This window comes from Setaria italica, chromosome V (assembly GCF_000263155.2).
Source record: "Setaria italica strain Yugu1 chromosome V, Setaria_italica_v2.0, whole genome shotgun sequence".
Taxonomy (NCBI): Eukaryota; Viridiplantae; Streptophyta; class Magnoliopsida; order Poales; family Poaceae; genus Setaria; species Setaria italica.
In genome coordinates, this window is record NC_028454.1 from 22,987,174 (window position 1) to 23,008,428 (window position 21,255).

General features: G+C 42.3%; 1 protein-coding gene and 1 pseudogene across 4 annotated transcripts; both read right to left on the reverse strand.

The window, feature by feature from the left end:
* Positions 1-1,066: 1,066 nt before the first annotated feature.
* Positions 1,067-8,080, reverse strand: LOC101759501 (annotated as a pseudogene).
* A 2,769-nt stretch (positions 8,081-10,849) lies between these two features.
* Positions 10,850-13,849, reverse strand: LOC101771244 (F-box/kelch-repeat protein At5g43190). Of its 4 annotated transcripts, XR_215228.4 has the most exons (3): positions 12,618-13,847; positions 11,440-11,548; positions 10,850-11,262 (listed from the first exon to the last, which is right to left on the reverse strand). XR_215228.4 is itself a non-coding variant. In XM_004968789.3 (2 exons), exon 1 carries the CDS (start codon positions 13,666-13,668, stop codon positions 12,625-12,627), a length of 1,044 nt encoding a protein of 347 aa, XP_004968846.1. In that variant the 5' UTR covers positions 13,669-13,845; the 3' UTR covers positions 10,850-11,262; positions 12,618-12,624. The 4 variants fall into 4 exon arrangements, 3 of the variants coding, with proteins under 3 accessions (XP_004968846.1, XP_022681984.1, XP_004968844.1); XM_004968789.3 differs by lacking the exon at positions 11,440-11,548 and having other exon boundaries at positions 12,618-13,845; XM_022826249.1 differs by lacking the exon at positions 10,850-11,262 and having other exon boundaries at positions 11,319-11,753; positions 12,618-13,849.
* Positions 13,850-21,255: the final 7,406 nt, after the last annotated feature.

Sequence of the window (21,255 nt, forward strand, 5' to 3'; positions counted from 1 at the left end):
CCTCGCAGAAGCGAGGGGTCGAACAGATCTCAACTGTGGATTAAAATATGGTTACCGGAGGAGTTTCCGAGAGAGGATAAACATACATGATCGCCCACTAGATCTTAATAAACTGAAATATGCCAGCCAGACTGGTTTAGATAGGGTCACACTAACATAAATATTATTGTACTCCCTTCATTTTTAGATACATATGACATTTGAACTAATTAGTTGTTGTCCCCAAGCCTAACGTCTTATATTTAAAATCAGAGGAAGTAGCTAGGTCATTAAAAGTGTGTTGCCCTCATGAATTTCTAACATAGGACTCTACGCATGATCGGCTTTGATTGCCGTGTTATCGTAGCTGCAAAGAGAGCCATGTTAGAATTGTGTCGAATACCGCGTACTAGTTGATTATGTTTGGACTTAGAGTTGTATTAGCAGTAGGGTCCAGAGTATGTGTCGGACTCTTATAACCCGAGCTCCTCGTACAAATGAGAGGACCGATGTTGTAACTATGACGGCATAGCGATAAGCTCAAGGGGCGTGGTGGTGTATTGCCGGGAACCCGAAGCGACCAGTGTTACGGTTTGGAGACGAGTGCTCATACTCATGCCCCTGGGATGTAGGTTTTGGCTGAATCTCGTCAACAAATATCATGTCTCCAGTGTTATGTGTAATCTCACATACATCGTCTCGGTAGATCATCGTTGCTTCCGTGCATTATTATTCTAACAAGCCAAGCGGACACATTAAGCTTTGCGCGTCAATGCATTCATCTAGTTACCAAAATGGGCGTGACTATGGTTTTGCAGTTCAGGTTTACGATAATGCAAATGAGCCGGCACTGCTAGGAAAATGTTTGGTCTAATCACTATCTATTACCCAACAACCAAAGCACTCACAGAATTCACGCAAACGAGCTTTGATAGTGCTAGCATTGAAAGTAAGGCGTAATGTTATGTCCTTAACACTGCCAAGCTCACGTCAAACCTGAAAACGCCTTGTTCACGAACGTGAAATTAGAGTATACCAATAGGAAGAAACACATCAAATTCCTGTCATATAATCAGTGCTACAAACAAGGGGATACGAGTTAATAAGAATAGCTGGTCACCAATGTGGCAATGTCCAACGTGATCTCAACATCTGCTACACATAATACAGGTGAAATCGCTGTTCTCTTCACAAAGCAAGAAAATGATCACCTGTTATTGTGGTTATATAGGAGATATCATGCTACACCGCGTCCATATGGACGAGAACAGGTACGAAGATATGCATTAAGCGAAAATGAGCAACCGAAGCAGAGGTAAACAGTTGTTGTATCACCAAGGCCCCGATAAATGTGACTCGGAAGGCACATAGGAAGAAGTTAAGCCCACTATATGGGCATTGCTTGACACAAAACTGGGGACAAAAGTGCAGTCAGGTGCGGCCTCCATGCTCATCACACCTTCCAACACCTTGGCAACTGTTGACATCAAGGGCCTTCTGCTGCTATCAACCTGCAAGCACCACATTGCAAGTTTCATAGCTTCTATAACCTCGTCCATGTGAAACTTCATATCATTGCTGGCACTGTCGACTAAATCAGACAACTGACCAAACCTTGCCTTCTCTTGAAGCAGGCTTATCAAATGGATGCTCTCCTCGGGCTGTGATTCATCCAAATTTTCTCTACCACAGATGATTTCAACCATCACGATCCCAAAGCTGTAAATGTCAGCCTTCTCTGTGATTTTTGAGTCCAGCCATTCCGGTGCCAGATATCCACGTGTTCCTCGCATTCGAGTCATAACTTTACTTTGGTCCCTATTTATCATTTTTTAGAGTCCAAAGTCTGAGACCTTTGCATTGAATTTATCATCCAAGAGAATATTCTGTGGCTTGATATCTAAATGAGAAATCTTTTCCTCGCATTCTTCATGGAGGTAAGACAAACCCCTAGCAATTGCCAATATGAAATTACGTCTAGTTTTCCAAGAAAGAGTGAAAACTGGACTTGTGTGGAAGATCCATTTATCCAATGAGCCATTGCACAAGTACTCATAGACAAGGAGCCTATGTGATTTTTCAGCACAAAATCCTACCAATCTGACTAGATTAAGCTGATGGATTCTGCCAATCGTCTTGACCTCTGCTAAGAACTCTTCCATTCCTTGATCCACACCCTCCAAACGTTTGACTGCAATGGTTTCCTTGCCTATCGTGCCTTTGAAGACTGATCCAAAACCACCAACTCCAAGCTTCATAGAGAAGTTTCGGGTTGCGACCTTCAACTCATAAAAGGAGAAACACTTTGGTGTGCCAGGTATGCCATCAAAGAGTGGTTCCACGTCTTTCTTACACTTCTTCGATATGACAGCACAAACAAAGATTAATGTTATAGACTTATAGTAAAGCCAGCAACTGTGGAGCTAATAGCAGTAATGATCGTCCTCTTTTCTGAGTGATCATCCTGTATCTTGAAAAATGCCAAAACGGGACCTGTTAAATCCTCTGTAAGCAAAATTAGATTCTCCTCTGATAAAAGCAAGCAGTTACCATAATCATCACGATAACTGGACTTCTGAAAAAGAACTGCTTTGCAAGAGCAATCCACTAAGCAAGAATGCATGCAGACACGTTGGGGAGTACCTTGAGTTGCTAATGACAAGAATCTGTCATAACTGAAGTAAGAAACATTGTAGAGTGGTATCAGCTGGTGGGTGTGCACATGGTTGCAGGAGATGCTTGTTAAGGGTGTGCATCCAGCATCTGGATGCCGTTCATCTTGGAACCTAAAATGGCTCAAACTGGGACAGGAACATTGCCCATTATTGCAAACACCGTAATCACCACATGCCAATGGGTAATCACAAAATTTCATGGCTATGCTTAGTACATCAAGCACCATAAGCAATTCTAAGTGAGGTATCCCCATCTCGTAAAGCCTCAAATGCCCATCAGACTCTAGCCTCATCAATTGCACCGATTTTGCTAATGGTAGTGAGAAAATTTTATCTGGGAACCCAAGGCTTCCATTGACAAATGCATAACAAGTTGTCGTTCTATAAGTTGATGGTGTAGTAGCTTGGAACACCTGTGTATAGGCTGCTGGTTTGAAAGAGTACTGCAGCCCATCCAACTCCGCAGAAAAATAGATCCTTGCAGCAGGCCATTTTGTGTTTGAGGGTTTTGCACTGAGATTCTTTCCCCGACAAAGTGATTGCCCCAAGACCAAAGTATCTGTTGGGTGGTCAAAGGACTGCCACACAGAGGAGTTATTCTGATCGAAGAGCACAAGGTTTCCTGTAACATCTAAGCCCATGCCTGCAACCAGTTTGCTTTTTGTTGCTGTGGACCATATTATGGTGCCATCACCATCCTGTAGGAGCAAATCCCCTTCCCTGGTGAAATTCAAAATGGCGTCGTGGCTACAGGATGGTCAGGGTTTGCAGACCAGATGACTGGAGCTTGAGGTCCCGAAAATACTATGGAGAGAATAAATGAATGCCCATCTCTTGTGTAGAATCCAAAAAACGTTATATACGAGGTGCCACTATTTTCAAGAACAGGAAGCATACTAGTGCCTCCTGCATCCATAGGTATATTGCGTTGCATATTCAAAATTTTCCAACAGTTAGGGGAAGCTAGAGTAGACAGTTGGGCAACAACAGTGGGGTGAGAAGGGAAGCGAAGCACTAAAAGAAAGGCTATCAACATGTTAATACGTTGCATGGACATGACTTTTATACGCATGATCAAGAGATAACTTTGCAGCCCACACCTGAGATCTTATATGGCACAACTTTAGGATTTTGAGATATAATGGAGCTTCAATCAATCCCCAATCAGTTTCTATGATTTTTGTCAGAGAGTGTCACAAGCTGGATTTTGGCATAACCTCTATGGCATAATAACTGAAAGGCACAAGAGAAAACACAGTTAGGTACACTTATTTTTCAAAAACAGAAGAACATGGCCGGCAAAAGTTGGGGGAAAACCATTGGTGTGTCAGTCAGAAGATATGCCATCTGAAAAATGGATACTTCTCTCCTTAAAGAATCCTCAAAATAGAAATAGATTGATTCTGCTTCATAATAGTAGAGTAGTTGCTTGGCCATCTGAGATCTTACCTTCAGAATTTTGAGATAAAAGGGAACCAACATGTCCCCACCCCGGTTATCTGAATTGTGTGGAAATCATCAGAGAATCCCCCCCATAGTCGAGTTTATATCTGAAGAGCACCACAGTCTGGACTACGAAGTAATTTCTACTCCCCATGAAAACTTAAAGGCAGAAGACACATCACAGTTAGAAGTACAATTTCAGAAATATAAGAAGCATGCAGGGTAAAAAAGCTTAGGAAAAGCCATTAAATAGATCCAATTGAAGGGTATACCAGTAGTAGATTGAAGCTTCTCTCCTAAAAAAATACTTGAACTGAAAGATTTATATATCTTGAGAATCGATAGCAACAGCAGAGTGGTTGCTTTGGTGATCCGAGCAATCCAATGTTTATCTATCATACTTTGAAATTCCTAAAACTACAAAGACCACAGTATATTTTTCTTTGTGCACAGTAGTGTATATAGGACATGAATGAAAGGAATGAATCAAAACAAGCCATCAAGCTGTACCTGTGAATCTTCCATGAAGAAAATCCAAGAGCAGACCTTAGGCATGCTTTTAACTACTGCGTTCCTGGGTCACCGGTAAAATAGTGCAAGCCTTCTATCAGGGGTCCAGTCTGCCGGCTTTTCAGTGAAGACTAATAGGCAATAATGGATGGAAAAGGATAACTATAGGACTTGTCGTCTCCACTCCTTTTCATTTATATGTTATGTTTGAGCTAAATAAATTGTGGAAAAAAATATATTTTTGTTCATAATTTAGTGATTTGCAAATATGAGCTAAATAAATTGTGGTATATAGAGATGGCTACTGCTCCTAGAGGTACTGGCGATGGTGGGGGGCGATCATCGTTGCTCTCGCGGCAAAGGGAAAACCATAGTTGGTCCTCATGATAAGCTGAAGAAAATGAGTATATGGGAGAGAGCAATGCTTCGTTATTTGAAAATATGTCACGAAGATGTTGTTGCGGCGGGTCAGGAACTTCCTTTTGGTGGTTGTTAAGCTTCACCGCGAGTCCCGATTGTTTCAGGTTCACTGAGTACTACCATTGCAGGAGGCACAAATAAACTACAAGACGAGGTTCGGTCAGCGAAACCTTCACCTTCGTCGCCCAAGGATGGTTAAAATCCTCCTAGATAGTACTCAGTGGATAGCTTGTCGTAGTGTATCATGTTGTTTGGGTCTGAAATTTAAATTTATGTATTTCTATCTAAACTTTCAGCAACATTTGAGTTTGTCGTAGTGTATCATGTTGTTTTGGTCCGAAATTTAAATTTTGTGTATTTTTATCTAAACTTTTGGCAACATTTGAGTTTAATAGAATTTGTATCATGTTATGCTTCATGTATAATTCTATGTATGATCAGAAAATATTTGGTTCGGTAATACTTTGTAGATGGATCGGCAATAGATTTGTATAGCACGGACAAACGCTCCATGGAGTATATTAATGGCTTGCATGGTTTTCTCTTTCTGGCACAGTCCAACAAGCCGTCGTCTGCCTTTCAACAAGCACACCAGGACCTGAAACGTATAAAACAACGAGATGGCCTCCATCCAGAAAAGGGGAATGATGGACATTACTTGCATCCTACCAGTTACACTCTTAGCAAGGAAGATAAGGAAAGCATGTTTGAGTGCTTGAATAGTATCAAGGTTCCATCAGGCTACTCCTCGAATATATAGGGAATAACAAATATTAAAAAGAAGAAATTTATAAATCTAAAGATCCATGACTACCATGTCCTGATGACACAATTGCTTCCTGTTGCACTTAGGGGTATTCTACCAGAGAATGTGAGAATAGCAATCATGAAGCTATGTGCATTTCTCAACATGATTTCTTAGAAGGCAATCCATCCAAATAATCTACTAAAGCTGCAAAATGATGTGGTGCAATGTCTTGTCAGTTTTGAGATGGTCTTTCCACCTTCTTTCTTTAATATCACGACCCACCTTCTAATCCACCTTGTTGAAGAGATTTTTATTCTCGATCCTGTATTTCTACACAATATGTTTCCTTTCGAAAGGTTTATGGCAGTTCTGAAGAAGTATCTTCGTAATCATACCCGTACAAAAGGAAGCATCACAAAGAGATATGGAATAGAGGAGGTCATTGAGTTTTGTGTTGACTTTATTGATGACATGAGTTCGATTGGAGTCCCTGTATCAAGCCATGAGGGGATGCTCAAGGGAAAGGGCACACTATGAAGGAAAGCTCGGATGGACATCGATGAGAGTATATTTCGTAAAGCACACTTCACGATCCTACAACAATCATTCCTGGTGGCTCCATACTTGGAGGAGCATAAGACCATTGTACGATGCTCAAACTAGGGGAAGATTGAGGCCTGGATTACACGTCATCACATCGATACTTTCACCTCTTGATTGCGGTGACGACTGATGGGTGATGACATGATTGAAGAGCAACTAGCATGGTTGGCTAGGGGTCCTTCTATCTCAGTATCAACATTCTAAGGATATGAGATAAATGGGTACATAGTTTACACAGCAGCCCAAGACCAAAAGAGCACAAACCAAAATAGTTAGTTGTGTCCGTATAGATGCAATAGACAACAATGGAAAAAATACATATACTATGGTGTCATTGAGGAGATATGGGAACTCGACTATGGACCTTTGAAAATCCCTCTATTTCGGTGCCAATGGGTGAAACTTACTGAAGGAGGCGTAACGACAGACAACTATGGGATGACAATAGTGGACCTCAACAAGATTGGATACGGAGACAAACCATTCGGGATGTGACTCAAGTTTTCTATGTGAAGGACATGTCAAGCAAACCAAACAAAAGGTGCTAATAAGTCACATGACTAGCCAAAACACCAGATAGTTCTTCTAGGGAAAAGAAAAATCGTTGGAGTTGGGGACAAAACTGACATTTCAGAAGATTATGATCAGTTTGATGATCTTCCTCCATTTCAGTCGAGGTTGACCCAACCATCCTCTTAGCCAAAGAGGACGCCACATATTTATACCACGATCACAACCAAGGGATGTTCGTCAAGAGGAAGGTTATTAACGTTCCATTAGATGATGATGTGTAATGTATTGAAACTATTATGCTGTGTTTTATAGTCAAGTTACAAATTAATGTAATAACACATCGTAATGATATGCAACATATTCTATGGGTTTATTAACAATACTATTTGCACAAATCTCACGAACTAATATTGCATATTTAAAATATTAAATATTTCATTTTTACCACCATTACATATTAAACAATTTTATATATAATTAAACAAGTATATAGTTATGGTAAACATGTTAATAACACTACAAGCACTATTTTTTTAAATTTTTGCATGGCCAAAATATTTATTTTTTCCAATTTTTAAGTTAACATAAGTATTATGACCTAAGTTAAATTACTAATTCTACTATATTTGATATTTAAGTGCGTTTAATATTTTTATAGATCAAGCTAAAAAACTTTTTTTTTCAATTTATGAATGTTATTTGATTTATCGTAATAGCAATTTTAAATGAAAGGAAATAAAACATTATCTTGGTGCGAACTAAAATAGGAGGCCACAACTCTTTTTAGTACCGGGTGATAATAACACCCGGTACTAAAGCGGGAGGGATTTCATTTTGGTGCCCTAGGCACCCCTTTAGTATAAGGTGGAGGCTGGGCCCGGTACTAAAGGCCCTATTTAGTACCGAGTGGGGGATAAAACCCCATCATCTTCCTCCCTGATTCGCCGACACTTAGCCGCTCCTCTTATTGCCCTCGTTGTCCCAGTCATCGTCCCCGCGGACACACCTCCGCTGCGCCGCCGCCGTCACCTCCCCTAGCTGGATCCTCCGCCGCCGTCGCCCCGTCCTCTACATCGCTGTCGTCGAGCATCCCTATGTCGCAAGCTCTGAGGCTGCGGCGCATCCCACGACCCCCGACCCTGCCAGCGCACCTGGTGCCGCGTCGTACATCGACACATCCCCACCCCATCGCGCCTCTATCTCCTTCTCCGACATCCCGCGCTCCCGGTGTGGGCACGGACGACCCTGACGGTTGCGCCCTCCTCCATTAGGAGTCCCCTCCTTTCCAACGGGGGGTCACCGCTTTTTTCGCTCCCCCCCCTCACGTGGCCCCTCCACGGACACCGCATGCCGTTCCTCCACCAGCGGCGGCCTTACTTCCAAGGAGGTGGGGGGCCTTCTTCTTCCACCTTCCTTCCCCCCTCTTCCCCCCCCCCCCGCCCCTCGCGCACGGCCGCGGGCGCCATCTCTGCTGACGTAAGCCTACAGCCGCGCTGATGTCATCCTTTTTTAAAAAAATTCTTTAATTCTAGGATTTTAGGATAAATGGTGTTAGGAAAATATAAAAAATTATAAGTAGTGTCGGTGAATATAGAAATTGTGTTATGAAAATTAGAAAATTTATACATAGTGCTAGGAAATTAATGTACATTATTGCCCTGCTTTGTTTTATTAGTGGAATACTAGAAACTGTAAAATGCCTACTATTTAGAATAATTCTTTCAATGCTACTTGGAATAATTTCTTTTATTGCTACTAGCTATAGTATTGTTCAATAAATTATAGAAATGTGCATAAAATTGTTGAATTAGCAAGAAATTATAGAAAAATTGTAGTCATTATGTACAATATTGATTAGTCATTTATTATAACAAATTGCATAATTATTAGTCAATTTTATAGTTATTTAGTCATTCTTTTTTTGTTGTCATTTACTAGCAATTCATAGTAAATATTGTTGTAGTCATTTATTGTAACAAATTGTATAAGTGTTTCATTCTTTTTTTAGTCATTTATTATTGTTACGAATTGTATAAGTGTTTAATTCTATTTTTTAGTCATTCTTTTTAATGTTGATGCCTACTATTTCTTAGAATAATTCTTTTTATATTCTATTATTTACAAATTGTATATGTGTTTAATTTTTTTTATTGTTGATGCCTAATAATTCTTTTTATATTATGAGCTACAATGGCACGATTAGAGGACGAGCAGGCCGATTAGACGAGGAATACCTAATGAAATTGATTGCTCAAGGTCGCAATCGATCCGCCAAACGAATACAGAGTACCTATACAAATTTCTTAACAATAAATTAGTTCATTGATCTAATATAATAACCTTTGCTAATGACATAGATTATGCACACGAAGGAAGAACTCCTCAAGACGAAAAAATTAGGGCAATTCAAGATAACTCAGTGGATTTCTTCTGGATGAGGTAGTAAATCCAGCAATAGAGTTCCATAATGATGGATCAAATTTGCATCACCGTCTGAACTCAGTTCAGAATAGTTGATCTAAAATGTTGAACTTGGAAAGTTGATGCAATGTAATATATGTCTATGTATAATATTATGTCAAATGTAATATTCTAAATCAAATACAACTTTATATATATTGTGTATTAGAGCTGTATACATAAAGGAAACAAATATGAAATACTAATATAGAATAAAGAAATAGAAAAAAAAGAGAAAGGAAATAGAAAAGAAAAAAGAATTTAGAATTTAGTACCGGTTGGGGAGACCAACTGATAATAAACTAGCCTCGGCCACACGTGACGTGGCAACTAATTTAGTACCGGTTGGTCTCATGACCTCTAGTACTAACTTAGCCGGTTGCACAACCAGTACTAAAGGTGGGTTTGAACCTGACACTCAAGGCGCTTTCCCTAGTAGTGGTTTGCACTTGGGAGTAGCAAACGTCTCTAAGGAAAGATAGTACTCCATTTTTTTAAAGAAGAAACAGAAAATGAAAGCGGCCTATTATAAATTCATCAATGATTTCGTATCTTGCCAATGTGTTCAAATTTAGCTATCGTAAACTAAGAAAATTGTATATCGTAGCCATTAAGCTCCACCAACTACACAAGATGCAGCCGTTAGCTCCATAATCCTACGTATTTGGATGATATGGTATATGTATGGCTAATGATTGGCAGTACAGCATGGCCACAATCACAATAACGCACATTTCCTTTTACATTGTTTTTGCATTTATGCCGCCCCTCTCTGTCCTTGACTCGTCCATCTATAACAATCCTCTTTAGCCTCTCCTTCTAGTTGCAATAGCAGTTTGCGTTAGCTGGGTAGAACAAAGTGACATAGGGCAAGTATGCACCCTGATTGAATCACCCAAATGTTGTCTTCACACGCCACGACATGAACAAATGAGACACATCTTATCATCAGTTTTACCTACTGCATCATTCCGATATTATTTCCTAAAAGCTTATCCAACCCCCGCCAACCCTCACAGCTCGCTTATGTCAACGCATGCCCGCACCTCGAGATCCCCATGCTGATGAAGTTCACCTGCATCTCACAAACTAAAGCAGCTTGAGACGTCGAGCTTGCGTTCATATCCCCCTTTCTCCTGTTGCCGATGCTTTACCATAGATTAGATATAACCGCTCACTAATTATACATGTTGCAAAATAAATGAAATACTCTGCCCATGCCATGATTTTGGCACATTGGACGATCACACACGGTCAAACTTAGTCCAACTCATCCAAATATGCATGGCTAAGAGCTAATGACCATATTGGTGTAGCCAAGTGAGCTTAAGGCAACTTGCATTTTAGAAAATATGATTGCCAAACTAAAACACGAAGACAAGTACAATAATCATTCATGTATTTACTCTTGTATTAAAAGGAAGAAGAAACCTTGGGGATTACCACAAAGCAACAAGACCCTAGCAACGACGACATAAAAAAACACAACAGAAAGCGATTTGAAGCAAATAACAACACTGGCCGATTGTAAAGCAATTTAAAGCAAATTATAACATCAACGCTACTGTCAATGGCAGCACACTGTCAACCCACACTACTGCCCTAATATAAAACACAAACACCACCACTTACATAGTCAAATTTAACCTACTAAGCCATTAATTCAGGGTACATGCCATGCCATTAATTCAGGGTACATGCGTCTTTTGCTACTTCTGCTAATATGTTCTAAAAATCTCTAGGATGCCTTGTATTTCAGGACAAAGGGAGTATATTACAATGGAGCCACATGCGGCAAGTGCCACAACATACAGGGCCAGCACTTAAAACTTAAATATGCCAACAACAGTACCAACTGCACCCCTAGAGTGCGCACGACTCGAGCAATCTGCAGCACTTATATTTCCATGTCTGCATGATGAGTACCATATGAAAACATCAGCAGTAAAATAGAGATTTCGTACCAATTCATCAGGAAAGCTGGCAATAGTGAATTTATAGATCGTTGCCATGCTATTCATGAACAGTAGTTCAATAAATAAAAAAAATACATCCTCCTACACTTGCAAATAGTTGTTTTAGACTTGCCTATTCAAAAATAGAGCCACCGCATACAAAGAAAGGATGACTCTGAAGAAAAGCAGTGGGCAGGTCCGCAGGTGTCTGCCTGTACAAACTATATCAACCACCGGCGACCCTGGCCAGAACAATAATTTCATTTCAATTTTGAAGTGCAGGCATTGCGATTGGCTCTTGAAATGACAAGATACCACTCCCCTATGACTAATTAGCATCAAAATCACACTGAGCACTGGGCATCACTGTATCAAAAACTGGGCATCCTTAAATTGAATACGTTGGAGTTTGGGTTTGAATGGATAGAGCTTCGCTGGATGCACCATCTGTTCTGCAATAAAGATTTTTTTGGTTTTTTTTAGGGAATTCCAGAGCTGTCCTACATGTGAAGTTCATTGAATAAATAAAGAATGCAATTATTGCAAGATTTCAGCTTACAACTCCTTACTGAAGGCTACAATAGTTGATTGGTTATGGTATGCAATTTAATAGGAATATGTTGGATTCAATTTCATCTTTCTTTAGTTCACGCAACTGCTTGTATTGTGAAAATCATTGAAACTAATATATCCCTATTAAATGGCATACTATATCTAGTCAACTATTGTAGCCTTCAGTAAGGAGTAGTAACATGACTGAAAACTCAATCCAGAGTCTAGTGACACAAACAAGAAACATCAAGCAAAAGAACTGGGAACGGATTAATAAATATAGCAAGGGCTTGAGGCTGATTTAGTTGGATATTGGTAAAGATCATCCTCACATAATGCTGCATGATTTTAAACAATGCTAAGTAGCAATAGAACATGGACAGGATAAATCAGAAGAATTTGAGTCCTTAGGGTTGCAATGAACTGCAGTTGAGTGTCGTGTAAATCACTGAATCCAAAAAAAATCACTGAATACAGTTTATATTACATGAGAAAAAGGGAGCCAATTCCATGCTTAATCTCCACTTTAGCCTTGCGGCCTAATACTTTCTCTATAAATTAGCAAAAGTTAGGGGTGGCCATGGCCCATCCTGGCCCTCACTGAGTTCTGCCTCAGCATATGGAGTACTAACAGTTGTTAAAACCAACTATGAGCTAACCTAGTTATTCATGTTTAAGCAAAAACATTTGCATCAGAAAAAATAACATAATTTCAATAATGTCATCATTCGACTGAAGCATACAAGTCAAGAGAACAACCTTATCATCACCGGTGGTGTTGTCCCAGCAAGAGCTCAACTCCCGGCTCCAGGACATGTCCAAACCACCTGCCACTCTCCTCTGCATCCATCCCGGACACTCGTGGCAGCACTGTCCACAAACCATCAGCCGCATCAAACATGACCAGCCTACCATCCACAACATTGTACAAGCAAACAATCCCCAATCTGTCCGCGGCCTGAAAATGCCAGAAACTTCCATGCCGACCAGCCACCAACTCATCGAACACCTCCACTGGCATCACACCCACCTCCCTCCATAACATCACCTCCTTCCCGTCCTCCAGCCGCCACACCACCACCCGTTCCACCTCCCCCAACCTCTCCACCCCACCAACCATGAACAGCCTCCCATCATACACAAACAGGTGCGCTGTAGTGAGACCTTGTGGCATCACAACCAGCAGCACCTCCCACGTCCCCGTCGCGAGATTGAACACCAAGAGAGCGTCGGGGCCACGGCCGAGGACGAAGAGCTGACTGCGATCGCCAGCGACTGCGGCATTTCCCAGGAGCGAGATAGACACCGGGAGATCGCCTCTAGACGCCCACTGCCGGGAGGGATCATCGGCGTCCAGGGTATACGAGCGCACGGCCGCGCCGGTGGTGACGGCGACGAGGATGCAGGAGGAGGAGGGGGCCGGCTGGACGACGACGGAGAGGAGGTAGGAGCCGTCGGGGATCGGCGGGAGGGAGTGGAGCGTGGCGTAGGTGATGAGGCGGGAGGGGGACGCGGAGGAGACGAGCGGATAGGAAGGGGGGCAGAGCGCAGCGAGCTGGGGCGTGCGGAGGACGCGGCGGGAGAGCGGGTGGACGGCGAGCCGTGGGGTGATGAGGAAGAAGGCGTCGAGGCGGTGCGGGGAGAGGAGGGCGTGGAAGGCCGGGGAGCGGAGGAGGCGGCGGAGCGCGCGAGAGGCGGCGGCGACGGGGAGCAGCTCGGTGACGGGGATGAGGGAAAGGATGCGCTCCTGGAGGTGCGACGGGAGGGCGTCCCACGGGCAGTCGACGGCGGTGGTGGTGGAGGAGGCCATGGCTACGGATCGAATGGGGATCGGTGAATCGCGGATTCAGTTCCTTCTTTGCGGGCTTGCGGCTGCGGTAGAGCGGTGGAGAGCGAAATGGGGAGGGGCGCACCGCGGACGGCGAGGAAGAAAACGGGGGAGCCGGATCTCGCTGGCTTGTGGGCCTCAAATGGGTCGGACGCACCTTGGCTGCCTGATATACCCGTGCGTGCAATAATGCGTTCTACGACTAGGATCTCGTTAGGAATTCGATCAGAATATTTAAATTTATTCCTCTAATGATCTGTATATTTGTTATGCGCTCGCTACGTATATTCCTCTGGCATCTTATTTGCAACGCCATTTCATTTTGTTCGGAACATGGAAAAACCTTGGACGCAAGCAGAATATGAAGATTATCAAATGAATCGAATCCAAATAATAAACCCTTGCAAATAAATGAATGTCTCTAAATTCGTAAGAAGTCCCTATCAAAAGGCTCTTGTACCTTGGGAATTTTAACTACTCCGTACATTGGAAAGTTCCTACAGAATAATTTCTCTACAGCTTCCTCTGTTTCCTTGCACTAAGTTCATATGCGCTTTCTTCGTTGTATATTTACCTGCATTTTGCATTCCTTTACTTTGTACCTTCTATACTATCCTTATATTTTATAAATTATATTCTACTTATGTGATTTTCGTTCACAATACTCAGTTCAATTTCATAGGAATAACAAATTGTGTGTGCTACAACTCCGTGACACAGCACGCAAACAACGCAATAAGATATCGCAGCCGTGTTCGCTCGGATAAGTAAAAAAACTAAATAGAACTGCAAAAGGATCACGGCCACCCGTACAAAACGAAAAGTGACCCCTCCCAAACCATTGAGCCGTCCATCACTTGTTGTCGCATCGAATCTCATAAGCCTTGTACAGATGTACATCATGGGAGAAAAGATGATGGCATGTATTCACTCTATTCCATATTACAAAGTCAATTTTATTAAAAGTCAAAGCATCTCAAGTTTAATCAAATTTATACAATAACATTCTGATACTAAATAAGTACCATTAGTTTCTTCATTAAATATATTTTCATAGTATATCTATTCGTTGTCATAAATTTTTGTGATCCTCTCTATAATTTTGATGAAACATAAAATAATTTGACTCTTCATAAAATTAGGATAACGGAGGGAGTATTCGGGTTGATGGGATCGTGGGATCGTGGAGGCAGCTTGCTGTGACTGTGAGCCGTGGCAGAGCCTGGGGCAGTTCGCCCAGCAGTCTTGGGATGACTTTAAGCAACTGTTGTTCGTGGTAGGGCAGCAATATAAGCACCATGGCGGGTTGCAGTACCGATGGTGCGGTGACCACTCGCATGGGTATGCCAAACTTGCTTGACCTGCAAACAAAATTAGGTGTAAAAGTTGAAACCCTTGCCGTATTGTTACATATCAGACGATCTTACGTTGAAAAAAAACATAACAGGCGATCAAATCGTTTTGTCATATTTATTTACCAATAGTTCATATGCAGAAGATTATTTAATTTGGATCCCACGATTTGTCATGGATTCAATCTCCTATTTCTTTATCGAGTGAAATTGTTCCCATTAATAAGAAGAACGATCTTGATCAAGGAATCTGGTATCACTAGCTAGGACCGATAGGCAATGAAGTGACCGTTCATGTATGTTACCCAGACTTACTTCATTTTCGGACTGCTGTCGGTTATGTACAACAAACCATCTCAAACGTCTAAAATATCAAGACCGAATCAGGCATTACACTAACGACGCTGCTAATTCACAGCCGGCTGTAATTTAGCCTTGATGGTGCTTCCACCGCCGGCGGCCTGCGGCTACCTCACCGCCATCCTCCCACCCCCGTCGTACCACCACCGCTCTCCACTAACTAATTCGATTTCTCACCCCTACCATCTATCCTGCCCACCAGAGGTCCTCCACCACCCAGCGGCTGGCGCCCTCGCCGATTCACCTCAGCCACCCTCAACCCGCCTCCTCCGCTAGGCCGGCCGGGGCGACCTCGCCACCGGCCGCTCTGCCACCTCCTGCCGTGGCTGCCGCCCTTCTCTCCCAAAGCTCTGCTCCTAAGGTTGAAGACGACGGGCGCTGGTGAAGATAACTCGATGAAGGCGGCTGTCGAGATGAGCAAAATTACAGCCGGTTGGTATAAAGTCATTACTTTACACTAATACTCCTATTAGTACATACATATAAGTTCGTAGTTATTCCCTCCGTTCCAAATTTTAGGTCGTTTTAGCTTTTTTAAATTCATATATTTTGCTATGCACTTAGATATGCACTATGTCCAGATGAATTATGTCTAGATACATAATAATATCTACGAATCAAGAAAAGTCAAAACAACCTGAGTAGAAGCCACTGAAACAACCCATATAGGTACACTGTTGGTTGCAAGTAGGAACTGACTGAAGTGCAACGATGCGGCCATGCGGTTGTAGACATTTGGAATAATCAAAGGGCTCGTACGCACAGCTCTCTTTCCGGAGATTAATATTACCTCTCTCTTTATCCTCCTCATCATTTGCCTACCATATATTTTCAAGAAAAGAAAGAATTGCCTACCATATTGAGAGTTGTCGAGCAATGTTAAACACTAATAGGAATATGTATTTTCGTCCTTAGTACTATTTGATTTCGGACCTGGTACTAATGTTAGAATCAGTATCGGGTTCAAAATTAGGTATCCCCGAAGGTCTATTAGTACCACGTCGTAACATCACCTGGTACTAAAAGTGACCCTTTAGTACTGGGTGGTATTATGACCCGGTACTAATAGGCCTAGAATATTTAGTACCGGGTCATAACACCACTCGATATTAAATGGTCACTTCTAGTACCAGGTGGTGTTACAACTCGGTATTAAAAGTCTCTCCACAGGAAAAGCATATCCACATCCATCGCTTGTGACTTGATGATGCATGTGTGCGGGCGGTCAGCGGATTTTTTTAGTTTTTAGTGAAAAAATGGATTAGTATCGGTTGGTCTCCCCAACCGGTACTAATGCGTACCATCTAGTACCGCTTATATGACCCGGTACTAATGGATCCCCTTTAATACCGATATTACAATACAGATTGCACAACTAGTACTAAAGAGGGGTTAGAACCAGCGGTCAGTCATATCTCCGAGAACAAGTCTGCTCTGGCTTTTGCTGCTGAACTTTAACCAATTCTAATTTCTTATATGCAAACCTCTTTTTTGTCTTAAGTGAATGGCAGCGACCTTTTCGTTTGATTTTATTCTCACGTGTGATACTTTGTTTTGGATATGCACCATTGGATTGCACGAATAGCGATAATATAACTTAGTACAACCAAACAAATAGAAAACTTCTCTGTGCTAACACTGATATAAAAGATATTTTTTTTATTTTTAACCTATTTTTAAATAAAATTTTAAAAATAACCTGTCCGAAAGATTATTTGCGCTGGGTGACCCTTTTTCCCACACCAGCCCTCCTAGTGCGGCAGGAAGCCTCTGCCGCGCCACATGCACTGGCGCGGCGGATGCCGCCACGCTGGCGCGGCGTGGCAGGTGGGCTAGCTAGGCGCTGACGTGGGCAGGCGGTTGCCACGCCAGTCTGCCTGGCGCGGTAGCGCCCTCTTCCGCCCGACGCCGGCTCACTCCTCCCTCCCTCCCTCCTTTCTTCTTCCTCAAGTAACCCCGAGCCCAATCCTTGCACATGCCGCCGGTCGCCTCCAATCCCAAATTCACCCTAAATCCAGCGATTTCGGTGGGGAAAAGAGTGAGAATTGGTCAACGCTTCGTGTGGAAGGTATCCCCCAACTTTTTCCCTTGGTTTAGCGTTCCATTTGGTAGATCAGAGGATATTTAGGTGAGCTAGGGTTAAGTTGTTGATTTAAAATTTTGATGAAATGCAATGTTGTTATGAGTTAGATGATGCACAGTTCATACACAATAGAGTTTTTTCCCGCGATATTGACATGTAGAACTTGTTGAATGCTTCGATTTAGGTATATATTCATCCAATTGTGTAGTGTACATGACATGTGTAGTTTCTTTCACAATATGTCCAATATGTTTAGTTTGTAATATAGTTGCTATAGTTTATATGGTGAAGTGTTTGTATATTGTAAATGGATTGTTTAATTTGTATGTTTGATGGTGGGATTGTGAAAGTTGGTATGCAATTGTGTAGTGTACATGAGATGGGTACATTTTTCTTGCAATATGTCCAATTAATTTGTCCAATATTTTTATTTCTTAATATAGTTGCTATAGTTTATATGGTTAAGTGTTTATATTTTGTAGATGGACTATTTGTATTTTGTCGAATTGATGTATATAGTTCGTATGGTAAAGTAGATGTATTACGTGTTTAAAGTTTATTTGTGTATTAATTTACGGGCACTTGATGTGTAGGTAAGATTACGTCGTCTGGTTGTGAATACAAGCGGCCTAGGTGGTACGTGCGTTACGTGGGCGAGTCCAATGCTGGTGCTCCTGTACCTCCTGCCCTTCTGGTACCTCTTTGTAGATGGGGCGTGCAAGCTGAGGTGCAACAATCAAGGCATCTAAAGACAGCCGGAAGAGCCTTCTATGTGTGCAAGTGAACTTTTGATACAATACCTACTGCGCCTTGTGATTTCTCTTCAGTGGATAGATGGACCCGACAAATATGATCCTAGGATTCGCCTATTCCCATACCATAGCACAGAGCTTAAACCATACCATCAATTTATGCGTTGGGTTCCTCCTCCACCAAACCCACCTAGAATGACCGAGGAGGAGAAGCAGGAGGCTGCTTGTAGGCGTGTGAGGGATCTTCCCATGTGCAAGTGTGGAGTTGTTGCTAAGCTTATGTGTCCTAACTTAGGGATTCCACCTAAGTTCACTCCATTGTTTCGATGCTCACTAAAGACTCATGTAAGTTTATTAGGAGAATGTTAGTATGATGTGTTGCAAGTAGTGATAGTTTTATTGATTTATACTCACTTTTAATCTTGTCACCGATTTATGCAGGATGGGTGGCCGCTATGTGATTTCAATGAGTATATCTATGGGCCAAAGGTGATGTGGCCAATGGAGGAGCAAGTGCAGGAGTTTGAGAGTGGAAAGGCACCATGGTCATCTGTGTCCTCTCCTAGTAGTAGATGCAAGTGTGGTATATTGGCAAATAAAAGTGTGGTACCTTCTGAGCTTGGATATGGTTTGTTCTGTGGTAATGCACATGGCGAGTACTGGGTGAGTAACTACTCGCTTCTTTTGTGTTACTGAGCTTGGATCTTGTTTCAAATTTGTAAGAATATGAAAATCTTGTTGCACGAGGGAAGGACATGTGATTGGGAAGACTTTTCTGGTCGTTGTGATTTATTGTTAAAGTTAGGTAGTACATCGGAACCATGGAAGTCAAGACAAACACAAGAACTAATAGAAAAGATTAGGAAGGAGTATGATGTGCCTATACCTGACAGTGACTTGCTTTGGGTGAAAATATACCAAGACATGGTTTGGGAGACTGGAGTGAAGCCTGAAGGACTTTATGCGAATGAAACTATTATTAAGTATTGGAGGCAGAACAGAACCAAGTATCCATGACCTCTAACTGAAAATGAGAAGAGAGAAAATAGGAGGAAGTTGCAGGAGGAGAGGGAGTTAGAGAAACAAAGGTTGAGGGAGGAGACAGATCGCATAGGTTTTGTGGTTGGTCTGAATGCGAAATACCCTAAGGGTTCATGGGAAGAATGTTTGCAGTAGGTTAGGGAAAGGAAGAGAACGATTGAAATGGAAGAGTTATAAGAAAAAGCGAAAGAGGCACAAATGGAGGTGATGAAGGCACTTGTTGCCGATTTACCACTTGATAAGGTTAATGTGGATAAAAAAGGTAAGAGAGTTGTTATTGCGGGGGATGATGATGATGATGAGTTACTATGTGAAGGTGACTCCGAGTAGATGAACGTGTTGATTGAGTTGAATCATGTTTCTGTTTAGTTGTCAAAACTATGTTCATTTGTGAAACAACTATGTTTATTGTGAGAATTATGATTATTTGTGAAAATTATGTTTCATTTGTGAGAGAATTATGTTTATTGTGAGAATTATGATTATTTGTTGACAAAACATGTAATATGCTATTTGCATTGAGTGTGCGTGCGTGATCGTGGTCAATATTTGCATTTTGATAGTACATTATTTGCATATACTATTACAAGGGCTATTTCATTTGATACCACACTTTGTTGCAGCTACTTGGATAGTTTCATGATATTATTGGGAACCTACAAGGCAACAAGTGTGTGTAATTTAGGACTAATGATCTCATATGGAAGGCAAAAATAGAGTAACCACCAAGGTAGTCCTTATTTTCTTCCTTAATCAACAACCAACTTTGAAAATTTATAATTTAGACATAAGCAACTGAGTTGTGTAAATTGAAGTGAGGTATTTCTTTGTTCACTCTCAGGTTAGTCTCCTATAAACCCTTTGCCTAACAGCTTGAGAGGAGGTACTATTGGCAGCTGCCGTGCCAACCAGGTTGGCGCGCCAGGGGTGAGCTGCCGCGCCAAGTGCATTTACACTTTCAGTAGATTTTAGGGGTGGGGAGCCGCCGCGCCACAGTGGCTGGCGCGGCAAGCTCTGCCGCGCCAACCTGGCTGGCGCGGCAGGAATGTCGGTGTTTTATACCGGCCATCTACCAAGGGGTACCCGAGGTAGCAGAAAGTGTAGTGGGGGATCGCCGGACCTGGAACTTGAAGGTAAAAGCGAGGACATGAGACACGGATTTAGACAGGTTCGGGCCGCCGGAGTAGCGTAATACCCTACGTCCTGTTTGGAGGTGCCCGTATATTGCGCTCTGCGCTTGGGTGTTGAGGTGTGACCCGCCAAGCTAGGTACCCCTGCCCTCCTTTATATACTCCAGGCGGCAGAGTACTAGTCGGATTACAAGGAGGACTCCTAGTAGGATTACACGGGATGAGTCCTAGTAGGGTTATAGGGGAATCCTAGTAGGAGTCCAACTTTGTCCTTCCTTGCGGGTACTGGGGATGTATCCCCGACAAGCCCCCGAGCGCTTCATAGTCGAATGCATCAGTCTTTGAGTACTTTTAAGATATTCGCCGAGTAGTCTTGGTGTTCCTCGAGTACTTTATCTGGCAGAATCTTCAAAGCTTCTCAAAGCTGCCATGAGCCTATGGTGTGCTCAAAGCCTTGATCATCTTGATATTGTAGTCTTCATGTATGGAAGGTGGCGAAAGTCGCACTCCATATGGAGTAGCCTCCGAGCCTTAGGTTGAATTGTAGAATCAGGCTGAGGGTCAAAATCTTGAATCCTTTTCTTTCAACTTAAAAAAAATCTTGGGTGTAGCTTATCAGCCCTCGAGCCTTGGATTGATTGAATAATCAACCCGAGGGTCTTGAATTTTTACTCAGGTTATCATTCGAGTAGTCTTGTGGCGTCCAGCCCCCGAGCTTGTGCGCCAGGTAAGTCGTTGGAGCCACGTCGAGTGGTTTTGTGGCTTCCAGCCCCCGAGCCTGGGAGCTAGCTGAGCCACTGGAGATATTCCGAGTACTGATTGGTGCTTAGCCCCCGAGTTCGGGAACTAGT